The sequence below is a fragment of the Ruditapes philippinarum genome, unplaced genomic scaffold (assembly GCF_026571515.1).
Source record: "Ruditapes philippinarum isolate M1 unplaced genomic scaffold, ASM2657151v2 ctg166_1_1_1_1, whole genome shotgun sequence".
Classification (NCBI taxonomy): domain Eukaryota; kingdom Metazoa; phylum Mollusca; class Bivalvia; order Venerida; family Veneridae; genus Ruditapes; species Ruditapes philippinarum.
Genome location: NW_026855289.1, coordinates 235,916 through 255,258, shown reverse-complemented (window position 1 = coordinate 255,258; position 19,343 = coordinate 235,916). Strand labels below are relative to the sequence as shown.

At 33.5% G+C, this 19,343-nt stretch overlaps 3 protein-coding genes across 3 annotated transcripts; 2 read left to right on the top strand and 1 right to left on the bottom strand.

Moving 5' to 3' along the window:
• Positions 1–221: 221 nt before the first annotated feature.
• Positions 222–19,268, bottom strand: LOC132742772 (uncharacterized). The gene is made up of 6 exons (XM_060731248.1): positions 19,242–19,268; positions 18,859–18,958; positions 3,326–3,458; positions 2,022–2,212; positions 1,027–1,179; positions 222–469 (listed from the first exon to the last, which is right to left on the bottom strand). Exons 1-6 carry the CDS (start codon positions 19,266–19,268, stop codon positions 237–239), a joined length of 837 nt encoding a protein of 278 aa, XP_060587231.1. The 3' UTR covers positions 222–236.
• Positions 8,278–11,046, top strand: LOC132742771 (uncharacterized). Its single transcript, XM_060731246.1, has 2 exons — positions 8,278–8,902; positions 9,325–11,046. Exons 1-2 carry the CDS (start codon positions 8,562–8,564, stop codon positions 10,592–10,594), a joined length of 1,611 nt encoding a protein of 536 aa, XP_060587229.1. The 5' UTR covers positions 8,278–8,561; the 3' UTR covers positions 10,595–11,046.
• Positions 12,070–15,749, top strand: LOC132742770 (uncharacterized). Its single transcript, XM_060731245.1, has 2 exons — positions 12,070–12,788; positions 13,223–15,749. The coding sequence occupies exons 1-2, from the start codon at positions 12,448–12,450 to the stop codon at positions 14,571–14,573; spliced, it is 1,692 nt and encodes a 563-aa protein (XP_060587228.1). The 5' UTR covers positions 12,070–12,447; the 3' UTR covers positions 14,574–15,749.
• Positions 19,269–19,343: the final 75 nt, after the last annotated feature.

Here is a 19,343-nt window from a genome sequence, read left to right as displayed (position 1 = left end):
GGATGATTGACCAATGTAGACTTAAATTAAAACTTTAAACAGTTTTGTCCTATACTGTTTATGTTCTTTAACTAGAGAAAATTTAGGCTTAAATTAAAACTTAAATTAGTTTTGTCACATATTGTAACTGTTCTAATTATAATTCTATAAACATTTTAAAATTTATCGAAGAATCGAACTAATAATTAAAGAAGAAATCATTAAGACTGTAAGGCAAGATTTTATCGTCGGGGAAACTAAAGATTAAATATATTAGACACCTTTGTTAAAGTAACTGACCTGTCTTTCAGCTGTTCATGGGTCATCGGTGACGCGGGCATGTTGGTAACAGAGTGAATATTGATGATCATTGGGTTCAACTCCTGTTTCTGTTTCTCGTTCAGTAACGGCTTGTTAAGCTGTAAGGTAACAAACATATCCTCGAGGCCTGGCACCGGGGTATCCAACCGGTTTGTAATCGTTTCTACACCTGGCAAGTCAAAAAATAGTTTTACATGTCTTAGAAGTCTGGTGACAATATTAACATATTATGGTCTTGTTTAAAAAAAAACAAAAAAAGCAGTATTTACTTGAACTCAACTAGGCAATACATGGATCTCACAAAGGGTTTTAACCATTCAAACATACATAGTAGAACCTCATTGAATTTTGAGAAGAATTATTAAAATTATCTCCTAAAGTCAGATCATAACATTTCAGTACAACAAGTACAAGAATACAAATCATCACCTTAGTGCAGTAACAGGTTAACTTCTTAAGTAATTTAATAGGAGTTAACCTGTTTCTGCACTAAGGTGACAAAATGTTCATAAATAGATAACTCACAAGCATTGCAACGCTTTTCAATTTTGGGTATTTTATACAATAATAATACTTATTCTGATAAAACAGAGTTAGTGAATGATGTAAAATTTGTACACCAGTTATTTGTCCAGACCTACATCAAATGAAACATTAATATCCAAAATTTATTTAAAGTCCTGTCATGTCAAAAAACCTCAGTGGAGTCCCTTTAAGTGAACATACCAGAGAAGAGGACAGCCATTCTGATTGGTACCATACATATACCGTTCCTCTTGACATGCTCTGCGGCAGTCTGAGCCGCTAATTCTGCCTTACGATTTCGCCTTCGAGGCTGAAACGAGCCCTGGTTTGAGGCTTGAATAGCTTTGCTTGATCCTGTAATATTAAATTAATATATTTCTTTTCATTTATAATGAATAATCAAGTACATGCATATGAGATAAAGCTGCTAATCTAATCAAAACATTTTCTTCCAATTTTGAAGGGTGAACAGACAAAAGATGTTGTGAAGGGCATAATAATAAAACAGAAACTTTCCTTCGTTAAAAAAGGGGAGTAAGTAGTAGTTTAAACAAGCTTCTTTTATTTTGATTGTGTTGGAAGCTATAAGCTTATTGTAACACTTTCAAATCCATTCTTGGAATCAACCGGTACTAAGCAATAAATGTAAAGTTTCTTGCTCAAGAAAACAACGCCTTGCCCCTGACAAAGTTTGAACCCACGTGGTCAGCAATCCTAAGATTACAAGTCCGCTGTGTTAACCACTCAGCCACACTGCCACAAGGGGAATAATTCAATATCGATTCAGGCTACTGTTACAGATCTTGGATACATTTAAACATGCGTCGATATGAATATTTTCAGTGGCTTGCATAATGGTGTTATCAGGAATTCTTACCTAAGCACGGATTTTTAATAAGAAGTTGTTATCTGAAACTTGACAAATATGACTTTTTCCAAGCTAATCTCCCTAATACAAACAAATTTTACCATTAAAGCTTCAGAGTGCATGATGGTTCAAAATAAATTTGTTAACCTGTAGCGATTATTTTCCAAGCTGTAACTGTAAAGTTTGTTTGTATCCCCCCCCCCCACCCCAATTAGCTGGAAAAAACAAAATATTCTCTATTCAAGAGTAAGTTTAGTTTATTCATTTAGCTCTCAAAGGAGTATGTACATGTGTAACTAACAAAAATCCACATAGAGAACAACATTACCAGAGGAACCAGCAGATTTTGCACCTTGTCTTGCTTTACTATTAGGGGTGCTGGCCTGTTCTGTACGGGTCTTTGAGGCCTGGGAGACTGTGCGTGACTTCTTTGAGCTGACTTTACTGGCACGAGAATCATGTCTCTCAGGTGGAGCGTCATCATGGTCGGCCAGACGACCTAGTCTGCTGAACGATGACCTATATATAAAACATTATAAACAATGCAAATAAATTTCGTAACTTTTTTTTTCCATATATATCGTCACCTTAGAGCAATAATAGGAAAAAGTCCTTCTAAATATAATTGTAGTTAACCACTTATTGCACTAAGGTGACAATATACATTTTAAGATTTATCCACAAAAAGCAGTGCCTTAGGTCATTGATCACGTCCTGGCTATATTCTCTCATATATCTTAGACTATATTGAAGGGTGACCTATATACGATATATTACGGTGCAAATAAATTTCTTGAATCTTAATCGGTAGACACATTCTTTATCTAATCTTATCTATATAATAATAATAATAATAATAATAATAAAGACTTTATTTAAAGAGGCAACATAGTTAGGCAAGCCCAGTCTTCCCTATGAGCCTCTTTCAAAATGTACATATATACAGTTACAAACAGAAGATTTATGTAAACAAAAAAAGAAAAAGAAAACTTAATGTATACAAGTTATACAACATAGAAAAGTAGAGTTATTGAAAAATGCAATAAGAAAATGAATATAAACTTTTGAAAGTATGAAAGTGTACATTTTATGAGACATACATGTATATATGTGATATTAAAACAATAGCTAGATTTTTTGATGCCCACCAGAGAACCACCATTTTAGAAAATTAGTTTTGAATGTTTGTTAGTTGGAAGAATTTCTTATGTTTAAAGGGAGGGAGTTTCAAAATTTTGAGCCCGAGTATGATAGGGATTTTCTGCAGAATTCAATATATAAGATTTATCATCTGAAAAGCAACCCCCTCAGGGCAAAGATATCTCTTAAAAAGCTGCCAATAAGGTCAAAGAAATCATTTTGACTATATTCTCTTATATATCCCATCAGCAAACTTTATAACTACATGTAATAATATAGGGACCATAATATATTATTAAATACATACTCTCCACAAATCCTTTTTTTTTTAATCATTCAGAACAGGTCTTTTTAACATACTGGTTGACTAAATGTCTAAATATTCTCATAAGATTTTGTTGTTCCACTTTTAATATATACTTAAACATGCATTTTCTAAGCACAAGATATTAATTTTATGGAACAACATTAATATAAATAGGGGGTACTCACCTTCCATCAAAATCATCATCTCTTTTAACCACACCCACTAAAGTATGAGGGGTTGGGGATGATGCTCCCTGCCCCCCAGCTAGTTTATCCCCACTGGCTCGAGACCCAGGTTTCTCAACAGCAGGTGTTGGGTCTGTAAACAAAATTTGAAATTTAACTTGCAACATCAGTACTGATAAAAAAAAGAAAATCATCTTCTTTAGTAAGAATATTGTGTGGCCTTTAACATGTATTCATATGAGTTACTGTTTGACAGCAGACCAATTAAATTTGTTTATTACCTTTTTCTAAAAAAAAACCCCAACTTTAAAGCCCCATTTTCTAAAAAGAAAACTTTAAAGCCCCATTTTCTAAAATGGTTCAACTTTGAACAGTTTTGGCAAACTGCCAATTTTATATTTTTACACATTATATCTGGGGCAGTTGCAGTTGTGACAAAATGCTATATCACCGCATTAATAATACAGAGGTAGATTATTTTTGTTTCTATGCAACCGAACTTTGCCATAATGAACTAGTGACTTTGGTGGGTCAGCATGACACATGAAAGACAATTTGAGCCGTGTCACGACAAAACCAACATAATGGGTTTGCGACCAGCATGGATCCAGACCAGCCTGCGCATCCGCGCAGTCTGATCAGGATCCATGCTGTTCGCTTACCAACCCCATTACAAGTAGAGAAACTGATAGCGAACAGCATAGATCCTGATCCAGGCTGGTCTGGATCCATGCTGGTCGCAAACGCATTACGTTGGTTTAGGTAACCCATATTCAAACTTGACCTAGAAATCATCAAAACAAACTATCAGACCAATTTCAAGGATATTTGGATCACATCAGTCGCCACTAGAGTGTTAACGAGATTTTCTATTTTTTCCTGTGACCTAGTTTTTCATCTGAGATGACCCATGTTCGAAATCATCCTAGCAATTACCTAGACAAGCATCATGACAAAGTTTGTTGATTATTTGAGGCAAAAATGTGACCGCTAGAGTGTTAACGAACAAATGTGGATGGATAACAGACAACGGACATTCAACAATCCTAAAAGCTGAGCATGAGCTAGCTCAGGTGAGCTAAAAATTCAGAACGCGTTATTCAGAGGTGTGCGCAGTAAGATCGCAAATATCACCACAGTATCATAGTGGCATTGCATAGAACGCCAAACGAGGGCATGCATTTTGAGCATGCTCAAAACAAACAAGTAGAAGTAGAACGCAGTCCAAACACAGACAATTGAAATTTTAAAAGCCGTGGAAGCTCGGTAGCATCAGCATTATCGCCCTGAGGACGCTGTGAAGACGCCGTGAAGTTTCCATGTCATCAGAACTACCCCATTTTTAATGTGATCTCGCGGCGCTTCATTAAATTGAACAATGCCGTGCAAACGCAGTGGACGCGCAGCCATGTGTGACAGGGCCTTAGAGATTTCTAAAAATTTTACTATATACATATCAGGAAAACATATGACACCCAGAGCAAGGCCAATTTTGACACAAGGGGCCAAAAATTTGAACAATTTGGTAAAGCACCAATATATGATATTTTATAATACTGCACGTTTGTAACGTCGCTTTAAATGGATAAACGTGACAATTATATAGTTTTATATACACAGCTGCTATCAATTCATGAAGAAATCTCACTTTTTTCTAAAAAAAAAAAGAAGTTTGCTGTATTATTATTAGTTATAAATATTCCTGACAGGTTATATGAAGGTATATATATGATTGTTTGCAATATAAACCTCGCCTTGCAGCTCAGGTTATATTTCCAAACAACCATTTATATGATAGGACCATATAACCTGTCATTACCAAATATCAAAGCTCTAAGCTTGTATTTTCAGACAAGAAGATTTTCTAAAGTTTTTACCATATGTAGATAGTGAAATCAATAACCCCAGGGGTCGGCCAATTTTGACCCCAGGGCTATAATTGAAAAATCTTTATAGAGGTTACCAAGACTATGCCATATGCAAAATATCTAAGCTGTAGACATTGTGGGTCTTTACAAAAAGATTTTTAAAAAAATTCTTAAAATTCCTTTTGGTTGCCATAGCAACCAGATTTCTTCACGGAATCAAATTCTTTGAACAACTTTGAAAGCCATTCACCCAAGGAACAATCCTGCCAAGTTTGGTTGAAATTGGACAAGTAGTTTTTCACAAGAAGGTTTTTTTTTAAGTTCACTACAGTATATCATCTATATAACAGGAAAACATACAAACACACACACACGCAGGTGAATCACTATATGCCACCGCATTACATATGCTGCAGTGGCATAAAAACAAAGTTGGAATAAATTATTGGTGATATTAATGAACTTTTTTCACATTATTTTTCTTCGTCAGGACTGAATATCCCCTGCCTACTTCTTAATTAAAGCGTTCCTTTTCAGTTGTCACCAACTTTCTTTTTAATAATAATATGCTGCTTACTTTAAAATCTGTTAGTCTGTCAACAAGAGGGCCATGATGGCCCTGAGGTCGCTCACCTGTATATAGGCCCCAAACCCCCGGCCCCCCCAACGTTGCAGGGCCAATTTAACCCAAGGGCTTTTATTTGCACAAACTCGGTAGACACCCATAAGAAGATGTTTCATGCTAAACATCTATGCTCTAGCTCATTCTGCTTTTTGAAAGAAGATTTTTTTGTAAGTTTTTACTTATATACACATATAGTTAAAAACAATGACACCCCTGGGGCCGGACCAGTTTTGACCCCAGGGCTTTTATTTGAACAAACTTTGTAGACACTTACTAGAAGATGTTTCATGCTTAATATCTAAACTCTAGCTATTTGGGTTTTTTCAAAGAAGATTTTTAAGTTTTTGCTATACACATATAAAGAAAATCAATGACCCCCGGGGCGGGGCCAATTTTGACCCCAGGTCTTTTATTTGAACAAACTTTGTAGACACTCACTAAAAGATGTTTCAATCTTAATATCTTAACTCTAGCTATTTGGGTTTTTTCAAAGAAGATTTTTTAAGTTTTTGCTATACACATATAAGGAAAATCAATGACCCCCGGGGCGGTGCCAATTTTGACTCCAGGGCTTTTATTTGAACAAACTTGGTAGACACCTATTAGAACATGTTTGATGCTAAATATCTTAGCCATAGCTCTTTGAGTTCTTTAAAAGAATATTTTTTAGTTTTTACTATTATGCATATAGGGAAAATCAATGACCCCCCTGGGGCGGGGCCAATTTTCACCCCAGGGCTCTTATTTGAACAAACTTGGTAGACACCTATTAGAACATGTTTGATGCTCAATATCTTAGCCATAGCTCTTTGAGTTCTTTAAAAGAAGATTTTTTAGTTTTTACTATATGCAAATAGGGAAAATCAATGACCCCCTGGGGTGGGGCCAATTTTGACCCCAGGGCTTTTATTTGAACAAACTTGGTAGACACCTATTAGAACATGTTTGATGCTCAATATCTTAGCCATAGCTCTTTGAGTTCTTTAAAAGAAGATTTTTTAGTTTTTATTATATGCATATAGGGAAAAGCAATGACCCCCCTGGGGCGGGGCCAATTTTGACCCCAGGGCTTTTATTTGAACAAACTTGGTAGACACCCATTAGAACATGTTTCATGCTAAATATGTTAGCTCTAGCTCTTTTGGTTCTTTAAAAGAAGATTTCTTAAGTTTTTACTATATGCATATAGGGAAAATCAATGACCCCCCGGGGCGGGCCAATTTTGACCCCAGGGCTTTTATTTGAACAAACTTGGTAGACACTTATTAGAACATGTTTCATGCTAAAAATCTTAGCTCTAGCTCTTTTGGTTCTTAAAAAGAAGATTTTTTAAGTTTTTACTATATGCATATAGGGAAAATCAATGACCCCCCTGGGGCGGGGCCAATTTTGACCCCAGGGCTTTTATTTGAACAAACTTGGTAGACACTTATTACAAGATGTTTGTTGCTAAATATCTTAGCCATAGCTCTTTGAGTTCTTTACAAGAAGATTTTTTAAGTTTTTACTATATGCATATAGGGAAAATCAATGACCCCCCGGGGCGGGGCCAATTTTGACCCCAGGGCTTTTATTTGAACAAACTTGGTAGACACCCATTAGAACATGTTTCATGCTAAATATCTTAGCTGTAGCTCTTTTGGTTCTTTAAAAGAAGAATTTTTAAGTTTTTACTATATGTATATAGGGAAAATCAATGACCCCCGGGGCGGGGCCAATTTTGACCCCAGGGCTTTTATTTGAACAAACTTGGTAGACACTCACTAGAAGATGTTTCATGCCAAATATCTAAGCTCTAGCTCTTACGGTTTTTTAAAAGAAGATATTTAAAGTTTTTTCTTTCGGTTGCCATGGCAACCAGAGTTCTGCATGGAATTAAATTCTTTGAACAATTTTTAAAGGTGACCGACAACGGAACATTCTTGTGAAGTTTGGATGAAATTGGCTTAGTGGTTTATGAGGAGATGTCATTTAAAGTAAAAGTTTACGGACGGACGGACGACGGACAGACGCCGGACGAAAAGCGATCACAAAAGCTCACCCTGTCACTTTGTGACAGGTGAGCTAATAATAAAATTGTTACTATCCTCCTATGCCATCTTTTTAAAAATTGTAAAGAGTTTGCAAAATTGGCATATTTTGTGAGCTTGTCTTCATCATCTGAATAAAGAATTTTTATATAAATATGTCAATTTTACTTTCATCACAAACCAGACATGAATAGAGCATTATAAGAAATCAAAATATTACTGCTACATTTCTTTAATTATAACCACTGAAACTATAAAAGTTTTTTTTTAAACCTGTGGTTGAGCTGATCGTTATCAGTTTTCATTTCTTGTTGAATGATTTTTTCATGGAAAGACATTTATTCTTAAAATTGTTTAGGTTATTTACTTCCGGGTGTTTATAGCTTTATAAAAAGCATAATGTTAAACCAAGCTGAGTTGTGTATTTAAACAAGGTTGATCATATGTTAAACCAAGCTGATGTGAATACTTAAACCTGTGTATTTAAACAAGGAGTAAGAGTAGACAGTAGGGTGAACCTTTGCAAATAACTTAGCAAATATTGGAGATTGAAAGGAAAAAGTTAAATATCATTACAGAAGTAAAACTTGAGAACTGGGATTTAAAGTGTTGCTGGAAATTATAATGTTTAAAATGACTGTGAAATGAAATTGGGACAGCTTTATTGGTGAATAGATCAGTTCAGATTACACATTGAATAAAATATCTACAAAATGGCTACTGGTAAACAAATAGATACGGATATTCTTTCCGATGAAATATTTGATGTATTATGTTCAATGTGTAAAAATAAAGGGAAAAACACTGAAGGTGAAAAATACTGTGTAGACTGTAAGGATTATTTCTGTATAACTTGTGTTCAAGTACATGGTCAAGTGCCTCTGTGTGCTGGTCACAAGGTGCTGGATAAATCTCAAGTTAAGTCAGGAACCAGCAAAGGTCTGCCGAGGGCACCAACAGAGAGATGTGACAGACACAGTCATAAACACATTGATATGTACTGTCAGAACCATGATAATGTTGGCTGTTCTACATGCATGGCAGTTGATCACAGGTAAAATTTAATATATAAACATAGATAATAATTTAAATAAAAGTGACATTATGCTCATTTTTTTCATTGTTAAGTTGAGCTGAATTATTCATTTCACATGATATACTGTTATAATGGTGATTGACACAAAAATGATATTAGAAATTGTTCAGGATAAAACATAAATGTATCAGAAATATAAAAAAGACTGCCCCACTTTCTTTATAAACTGAATGTTACAGGAAATTCTGATGGATATTTATATACTCTTGGATGGGCATAATGTCACTTAAATATATGAAATGTTTAATAGGTACTTACAAGTCTTAACATTATATTCTATCGTAAATACTGATATGTAGAAGAGAATAAAAATATTTAATATTACCTCCTCAGTCATTTCATAGCCTTATATTCACAAACTGTCTTAACTTATTTTTCAGATTATGCAAGGACACATTCTACATACCAGAATTTATCCAAAACAATACTTGCCAAGTTGCATCCAGAGAAATTCAAACAAGACTCAAGGAAATAGCCAAGACCCTTGCTAAACAAGCTGATAGATTTAAACAGGATAAACAAAGGCTGCTGAAGAGGAAAGCAGAAATACTGGCTGATATCAGAAAATTCCGACAAGAAATCAATGATCATCTTGACAAACTGGAGAAAACTTCTATAGATGAGATAGAAGATAAAGTCAAAAGTCTTGAAGACAAGATAGAAGATGGTCTCAAACAGCTACAAGCAAATAAGTCCAGGATTACATCAGCTAATGATAAATTAGCATCTACAAACACAAATAAAGCTGAAGTGTTTGTTCATGTTAAGATGGCAGAGGATGCTGCAAATGTTGCCAACATATATATTGAAGATGCAAAAATTAAAAATACAGTAGAAGACATAGATTTTCAACCTGATAGAACAATTCTTACACAGCTAGAACAAATGAAGGCCCTAGGCACACTATCAGAAAAACCTACAAAGGCTTCTGTTAATTTATTTCAGATTAAAGGACATCAATTATATAATGTAAAAGTTAAGTCTGATAAAAATAATTGTCATATCACCAGTGCCTGCTGTATGGAAGATGGTACAATAATTCTTGCTGATTACAACAACAACAAACTTAAACGGTTACACAGTTATAACTATACTGTCACTGACTACTATGATCTACCTGGAGGACCATGGCAAGTGTGTATGATCAATAACACACAAGTTGCAGTAACTGTTCCATCACAAAAGTCAGTTCATTTCATTTCTCTTAGTGGTAAAATGAAAACATCAAACAAGATTAAAACTGATTTTGAATGTTATGGTCTTGCATATGCAAACAATAATTTATATATTTCAGACTCTGACACATCAGTATATATGTATACATTGTCTGGTAGGAAGCTTAATCAGTTCAGTAAGGATCAATCAGGACATAAGCTGTTCTCTGACATACGCAGTATAGCTGTCAGTAAGGATGCTACAAGGATTTATGTTGCTGACTGCCGTAATGGACTGATAGTACTGGACAACAATGGTCAGGTTATTACATCATTTAATGATGAACAATTAAAGAGGGCTACATGTTGTTATCTCACTGAAGCAGGTAGTGTGCTGGTATCTGGAGATGGCTCCAATAATGTTTTACAGTTTACATGTGATGGTGAGCTGATAGGAGAGGTTATAAAAGCTGATAGTAGAAAAGCGGAATATTAGATCAGTCTGTTGTAATCAACAAATGACTAAGATGTGTATAAGCAGATGGATGGATGACAACATTGAAGTGTATGATATCTAATCTTTTAAGTAAATATATGAACCACTATCAATAAAAATATTATTTAAAGAATATCCTGGTTCATATGTAAAATTCAATATTTAAACAGAAAATGTAAAAGAAAAACACAGTCACTTAAATAACTTGATTGTGACAAGTACATGACTTTTGTATATACATGTTCAATATGTCATGATACTACTTAAGTTTAATTCATTGTGAATATACATGAATTGTGTTGTAGAAATTTATTTGATTTATCATATACATTGTATTCTTGCATTATAATTTATATCAAAATTTATATATTTTTAAAACTGTATGTTGTGTGACTTAGATGGTGTTTATGAGTGAAATAAATGTAGAATTTAAACATATTTTTCATCTATATTGGAATTGTTTCATTTCTATGACTTCAAAAGTTGCGTAATTTTATGTGCTTTCCTCCTTTTAAAGTAAATAAAACTCAAAGGCCCAGTACACCAAAAAAAAATGTTATTTTTCAAAAGAGGTGGGCCAATTTGGATCTCACAAGAAGGTTTTTTTTAAGTTCACTACAGTATATCATCTATATAACAGGCAAACATACAAACACACACACAGCAGGTGAATCACTATATGTCTACGCATTACATAACTATGCTGCGGTGGCATAAAAACAAAGTTGGAATAAATTATTGGTGATATTAATGAACTTTTTTTCACATTTTTTTTACTTCTTCTTAGAACTGAACATCCCCTGCTTACTTCTTAATTAAAGCGTTCCTTTTCAGTTGTCACCAATTTTCTTTTTAATAATAATATGCTGTTTGCATTAAAATTTGTAAGTCTGTCAATAATAACATTGTTACTATCCTCCTATGCCATCTTTTTAAGAATTGCAAAGAGTTTACAAAATTGGCATATTTTGTGAGCTTGTCTTCATCATCTGAATGAAAACACAGATAAAGAATTTTTATATAAATATGTCAATTGTACTTTCATCACAAACCAGACATGAATAGAGCATTATAAGAAATCAAAATATTACTGCTACATTTCTTTAATTATAACCACTGAAAATATAAAAGTATTTTTTTTTTAAACCTGTGGTCGAGCTGATCATTATCAGTTTTCATTCTTGTTAAATGATTTTTTCATGGAAAGACATTTGAGCCGTGTCACAACAAAACCAACATAATGGGTTTGCGACCAGCATGGATCCAGACCAGCCTGCGCATCCGCGCAGTCTGATCAGGATCCATGCTGTTCGTTATCAGTTTCTCTACTTGTTAAAAGGTTTAAAAGCGAACAGCATGCTGGTCGCAAACCCATTATATTGGTTTTGTCATGACGCGGCTCATTTATTCTTAAAGTTATTTAGGTTATTTACTTCCAGGTGTTGATTGCTTTATAAAAAGCATAATGTTAAACCAAGCTGATGCAAATACTTAAAACTGTGTATTCAAACAAGGTTGATCATATGTTAAACCAAGCTGATGTAAATTCTTAAACCTGTGTATTTAAAGAACATTGATCATTCGGAAGTTAGATGTAGACTTTAACTCAATGTTTTCAGATAAAGATACAATCTTTGTAGGGTGAACCTTTACAAATAACTTAGCAAATATCGGAGATGATAATTATACATAAAAAGGAATAAGTTTTATATCATTACAGAAGTAAAACTTGAGAACTGTGATTTAAAGTGTTGCTTTATTATAATGTTTAAAATGACTCTGAAACGAAATTGGGGCAGCTTTATTGGTGAATAGATCAGTTCAGATAACACATTGAATAAAATATCTACAAAATGGCTACTGGTAAACAAATAGATACGGATATTCTTTCCGATGAAATATTTGATGTGTTATGTTCAATGTGTAAAAATAAAGGGAAAAATACTGAAGGTGAAAAATACTGTGTAGACTGTAAGGATTATTTCTGTATAACTTGTGTTCAAGTACATGGTCAAGTGCCCCTGTGTGCTGGTCACAAGGTGCTGGATAAATCACAGGTCAAGTCAGGAACCGGAAAAGGTCTACCGAGGGCACCAGCTGAGAGATGTGACAGACACAGTCATAAACACATTGATATGTACTGTCAGAACCATGATAATGTTGGCTGTTCTACATGTATGGCAGTTGATCATAGGTAAAATTTAGTTAATGTACAGTGTATAAACATAGATTATATTTTCAATAAACGTGACTTTTATGCTCATTTTTTATTGTTAAGTTGAACTGAATTATTTATTTCACATGATAGACTTTAATAATGGTGATTGATGCAAAAGTGATACTAGAAATTGTTCAGGATAAAATATAAATCTATCAGAAATATAAAAAAGACTGCCACACTTTCTTTATCAATTATGAATGTTACAGGAAATTCTGATGGATATTTATATACTATTGGATGGGCATAATGTCATTTAAATATATGAAATGTTTAATAGGTACTAACAAGTCTTAACATAATATTCTATCATAAATACTGATATGTAGAAGAGATTAAAAAAATTTAATATTACCTCCTCAGTCATTTCATAGCCTTATATTCACAAACTGTCCTAACTTATTTTTCAGATTATGCAAGGACACATTCTACATACCAGAATTTATCCAAAACAGTTCTTGCCAAGTTGCATCCAGAGAAATTCAAACAAGACTCAAGGAAATAGCCAAGACCCTTGCTAAACAAGCTGATAGATTTAAACAGGATAAACAAAGGCTGCTGAAGAGGAAAGCAGAAATACTGGTTAATATAAGAAAATTCCGACAAGAAATCAATGATCATCTTGACAAACTGGAGAAAACTTCTATAGATGAGATAGAAGATAAAGTCAAATGTCTTGAAGACAAGATTGAAGCAGGTTTCAAACAACTACAAGCAAACAAGTCCAGGATTACATCAGCTAATGATAAGTTAACATCTACAAACACAAATAAAGCTGAAGTGTTTGTTCATGTTAAGATGGCAGAGGATGCTACACATGTCGCCAACATGTATATTGAAGATGCAAAAATTAAAAATACAGTAGAAGACATAGATTTTCAACCTGATAGAACAATTCTTACACAGCTAGAACAAATGAAGGCCCTAGGCATACTATCAGAAAAACCTACAAAGGCTTCTATTAATTTATTTCAGATTAAAGGACATCAATTATATAATGTAAAAGTTAAGTCTGATAAAAATAATTGTCATATTACCAGTGCCTGCTGTATGGAAGATGGTACAATAATTCTTGCTGATAACATCAACATCAAACTTAAACGTTTACACAGTTATAACTATACTGTCACAGACTACTGTGATCTACCTGGAAAACCATGGCAAGTGTGTATGATCAATAACACACAAGTTGCAGTAACTGTTCCATATCAGAATGAAGTTAATTTCATTTCTCTTAGTGGTAAAATGAAAACATCAAACAAGATTAAAACTGATTTTAAATGTTTTGGTCTTGCATATGCAAACAATAATTTATATATTTCAGATGGTGACACATCAGTATATATGTATACATTGTCTGGTAGGAAGCTTAATCAGATCAGTAAAGATCAATCAGGACACAAGCTGTTCTCTGACATATACAGTCTAGCTGTCAGTCAGGATGCTACAAGGATTTATGTTGCTGACTATGATAATGGACTGATAGTACTGGACAACAATGGTCAGGTTATTACATCATTTAATGATGAACAATTAAAGAGGGCTACATGTTGTTATCTCACAGAAGCAGCTAGTGTGCTTGTATCTGGATATGGATCCAATAATGTTTTACAGTTTACATGTGATGGTGAGCTGATAGGAGAGGTTATAAAAGCTGATAGTAGAAAAGCGAATATTAGATCAGTCGGTTGTAATCAACAAATGACTAAGATGTGTATAAGCAGATATGGAGATGATAACATTGAAGTGTATGATATCTAATCTTTTAAGTAAATATATGAACCACTATCAATAAAAATATTATTTAAAGAATATCCTGGTTCATATATAAAATTCAATATTTAAACAGAAAATGTAAAAGAAAAACATAGTCACTTAAATAACTTGATTGTGACAAGTACATGACGTTTGTATATACATGTTCAATATGTCATGACACTGCTTAAGTTTAATTCATTGTGAATATACATGAATTGTGTTGTAGAAATTTATTTGATTTATCATATACTTGTATTCTTGCATCATGATTTATATCAAAATTTATATATTCTTAAAACTGTATGTTGTGTGACTTAGATGGTGTTTATGAGTGAAATAAATGTAGAATTTAAACATATTTTTCATCTATATTGGAATTGTTTCATTTCTATGACTTCAAAAGTTGCGTAATTTTATGTGCTTTCCTCCTTTTAAAGTAAATAAAACTCAAAGGCCCAGTACACCAAAAAACAAATGTTATTTTTCAAAAAAGGTTTACCCATTCACTCAGTTATGAAAAGAAAAATTGCCTAAAAAATCTAAACACAGTTATATCACTTCACAGAGTTATGACCTTTTGTTATTGGAAAAATATAAGTTGGCAAGTCATTCCTATGACTTATGATGAAGTTGAAAAATATTCAACTTACCAATAAAACTTTATCAAATATATTTATGAATACATGTAAATGCAAAACCTTGGCCTTGAAAACTCCATACAAACTTTAAGGACCACCATAGGTATGCTCTTTTAAGACATTGGTGAAAAATACAAAGGCTGTATACCAAAATTGTAAAAAAATCTATTGCTAGCACAAGTGACCTTGACCTTGTGACTCCCAACACTGGACCATCCAAGGTATGTTCCATCCAAATATGAAAAACATCAGTCTATAAATAAAGGCTGTATAAGCAAATATGTAGAAATCTATTTTTGGCATCCTTGATCTTGACCCACTGACCCCTAACTCAATCCAAAGGCAGAAGTCTATACAAGATATATTCCTACCAAATATGGAAAACATTTGTCCATAAATACAGGATGTATGGCAAAAGTGTAAACACTTATTTTAGTGACCTTGATCAAACTGACCCATAACACAATCCAGAGGAAGTATGAACAAGAACTGTCGGAGGACAGTAACGCTCAACTATTCTAAAAGTTGTCACAAGGGTGTTTCATTGAGTATATATTAATGCTTACCTATATGAATACATAAAATTGTCAAAAAAGGTACAAAGGCTTGTTATTAAGATGTTTTATCGAGTTAATCACTGCTTTATTATCATGAATGCATAAAATTGTTCCAAAAAAGGCACAAACCCTTCAATAGTTATTACAAGCAGAAACTTAACCTAGAATTTCTAAGTCGAAAAAGGGGCATAATTATGTAAAAAAGCAAATCAGAGTTATAGGATTTGTGCCAATCATCTTAGATAATCACAGAAAACAAGTGTGTGAAGTTTCAATCCATTCCCTTCAGTAGTTATGGAGATACCAGATTACACACAAAAACTTAACCAAGAATTTCTAAGTCGAAAAAGGTGCATAATTATGTAAAAAAGCAAACAGAGTTATGGGACTTAAGCCAATCATCTTAGATAATCACAGAGAACAAGTGTGTGAAGTTTCAATCCATTCCCTTCAGTAGGTATGGAGAAACCAGCTTAAACGCAAAAACTTAACCACAGGGATCGCTCACCTGACCCATAATTTCATTGTAGGTTAAGCGATATCAAAAATATCAAAAGTACCATATTGTTTCAAATTAATGCCCCCACCACATTTTGTAGGAAAAACTCTTACCTAATAGATTTATAATCAATAATAAAAGAACAGTAAAAAAATCCAATTATTTTTATTTAAAATAACAATTAATGACTCTCCATGATGTAAAATCATTGAAAAATATTATCCTGTGTTTTATATTAGATCATAATAATGAATAATGATTTTTATAATTGAGTTATATCTTTGATAAACATTTTTTAAAGCACATTTTAACAGTTCCAATTAGTTTTCCCCCTTTTGAAAAAATCAACGCCCAGGGGCGTTAAACAGAGACAATATGGTATGTCAGCTGACATCAAAATTAATATCAGCATAAAAATTACAATCCTGGTCCAAATTTCAAATCTGTATGTCAAACAACAAGAACCTCAAATGATAACAAAAATATCAAAAGTAGGTCAGAAAATATCAAAATTCAATTTAACATCAGAAATTACACCAAAAAAAATCAAGAAAGTAGGTCAAATGATAATATCAAAAGTAGGCCATTTAATATCAAAATTCAATTTGGACTCAGAAATCACATCTATGGTCCATTTTTCAAGTCTGTACATCAAACAAGAGCCTGATCGGTTATTGACAGCATCTGCTCGATGTGTTCTTATCTATGTGTTATAGTAAAAGAAGCCTTAATTGTATAAGTGTAGAATGATGTTCTAATTAAAGAAAAAGGCAAAATTTTTCATAAAATCCATATTACAGTTATTGGCCTTGGAGAGAGTCCTATTATGCTCTCAAAAAGAGTATAAAACTTCAACATGTTTCAAAGCCTTATGTCAATGAATTTTGAAAATATTTGAGGTATTACAAAAACTTTAACGTAAATTCTAAGTCGAAAAAGGGGCATACTTCTGTCAAAATGCTTGATAGAGTAACCTCCTCCTGTGTACATGTTGGGGTCATGATGTTGAATAAGTGTGCAAAGTTTCAAAGCCATATGTCAATGGACTTTGAAAATATTTGAGGTATTACAAAAACTTAAACGTAAATTCTAAGTCGAAAAAGGGGCATACTTCTGTCAAAATGCTTGATAGAGTAACCTCCTCCTGTGTACATGTTGGGGTCATGATGTTGAATAAGTGTGCAAAGTTTTCAAAGCCATATGTCAATGGACTTTGAAAATATTTGAGGTATTACAAAAACTATTAAACGTAAATTCTAAGTCGAAAAGGGGCATAATTCTGTCAAAAATGCTTGATAGAGTTAACCTCCTCCTGTCTACAGGTCGGGGTCATGATGATGAACAAGTGTGCAAAGTTTCAAAGCCATATGTCAATGGACTTTGAAAATATTTTAAACTATTACAAAAACTTTAACATAAGTGGTTACGCCGACGCAGACGCCGACGCTCGGGTGACTACAATAGCTCTACTTATTCTTATCGAATAGTTGAGCTAAAAACAACAAGAATGCATATGTGAAAAAATGCTATGCCACTGCATTAATATTACAGAAGTAGATTTATATTTCAGCATGTCAAATCATTAGACACATGTGCAGATGTGTCTAATATTAAGATACAAATGCCATAGTGCTATAGTTGATTCAAACATAAAAGAATTCTTTATTGACAAAAATAGGTATTAAGTGTATAACAGCTGTACATTGTACACTCCCAGCTACTGAATATTTTACATAAAAATGTTCCAATGTATGTTGTTTCCTTTCACATGACACAAAAAGACTATTTTACTAGATGTACATAATGAAAATCAATGACGGGTCCTATGTGGCGGGGCAATTCTTTTGACCGGCAAGGGTCTGGTTTAATTCAAGGGTGGACATGCGTTTGTAGAGTTCTAGGCTTGGTACGCAATGTTTCATGCCAAAGGTTATCTTACCCTAGCCTTTGTCAATGGGTTCAAGATAGAGATTTGTTTGAAGTGATTTACTAGTATATACATATAGGTGGAGTTAGAAATTATGGACCTCTCGAGCGGGGCCAATTTTGACACAAGAGATGAAATTTGAACAACTTTGGTAAAGGACCTATAGATAATAACATATACTACTTTAAAAATCAAGCTCTAAGCCGCTTGTACCTTTAGACAAGAGATTTTTTTTAAGTTTTTACTATAGTGAAAATATCAATTAGCACGACGAGGTGAGGCCAATTTTGACCCCAGGCTATAATTTGAACAATCTTGGTAGAGGTCTTCCAGACAGTGCTTATTCAAAATATCTTAGGTCTGGGCCGTGTGGGTCTTTACAAGAAGATTTTTAAATTACTCTTATCATTCTTGGTGGTTGCTATGGCAACCAGATTTCTGCAATGGAATTAAATTCTTTGAAAAAATTTGAAAGCCCCATCACCCAAGGAACAATCCTGCCACGTTTGGTTGAAATTAGACTAGTAGTTTTTTCACAAGAAGATTTTTTAAGTTCACTATATAATTTATATAACACACGCACACACACACACACACACACACACACACAGGTGAATCGCTATATGCCATCGCAGATACTGCGGTGGCATAAAAACATTTATTTAACCTCTTTTCTTGTGTCCTGGTGGGTCCGGTTTTTGGAATGTTATCTCTTTTGGCAATGGTCTAATGTCACGTGCCTTTTTGGCTGCATGTCGGTAAAACTTCTACACTGTGTCATCACCATTCCTTTATCCCCTCCTCATGTCTCTACTATTCAGCTCGCGTTGCCTTTGTAATGTAAAAATTAAAAATAAACTTTTCGTAAAAATGTTCATGGTTTTTACTTTATAAATTAAGAAATCATCATAAAGAATATTCAGTCTTAGAGCTGTTTTTCTTTGGTCAATTTGGCAGTCGCTTTCTATTTTTACATAATGGAAGATTATAACGGTATGTATATGAGTATGAGAGTAGTTTGTTTAAGCTTAATGTGATATATGCAATTACTGTAGTATGAGTATGATTGAGTTTCATAAGTATTGAGTAATAAGCAGTTAAGCAGATATATATGAGATTTCATTTATGATTTTAAACTCGGGGAGTTTTATT

Bases quoted from the DNA above. Each gene is read 5' to 3' on its own strand.
- LOC132742771 (XM_060731246.1), top strand. From the start codon at position 8,562: ATGGCTACTGGTAAACAAATAGATACGGATATTCTTTCCGATGAAATA. The intron at 8,903-9,324 runs GTAAAATTTAAT...CTTATTTTTCAG, and splicing joins TGCATGGCAGTTGATCACAG to ATTATGCAAGGACACATTCT.
- LOC132742770 (XM_060731245.1), top strand. From the start codon at position 12,448: ATGGCTACTGGTAAACAAATAGATACGGATATTCTTTCCGATGAAATA. The intron at 12,789-13,222 runs GTAAAATTTAGT...CTTATTTTTCAG, and splicing joins TGTATGGCAGTTGATCATAG to ATTATGCAAGGACACATTCT.
- LOC132742772 (XM_060731248.1), bottom strand. From the start codon at position 19,268: ATGAAACTCAATCATACTCATACTACA. The intron at 18,959-19,241 runs GTAATTGCATAT...GACACAGTGTAG, and splicing joins TCAATCATACTCATACTACA to AAGTTTTACCGACATGCAGC. The intron at 1,180-2,021 runs GTAATGTTGTTC...TTAATATTACAG, and splicing joins AAAATCTGCTGGTTCCTCTG to GATCAAGCAAAGCTATTCAA.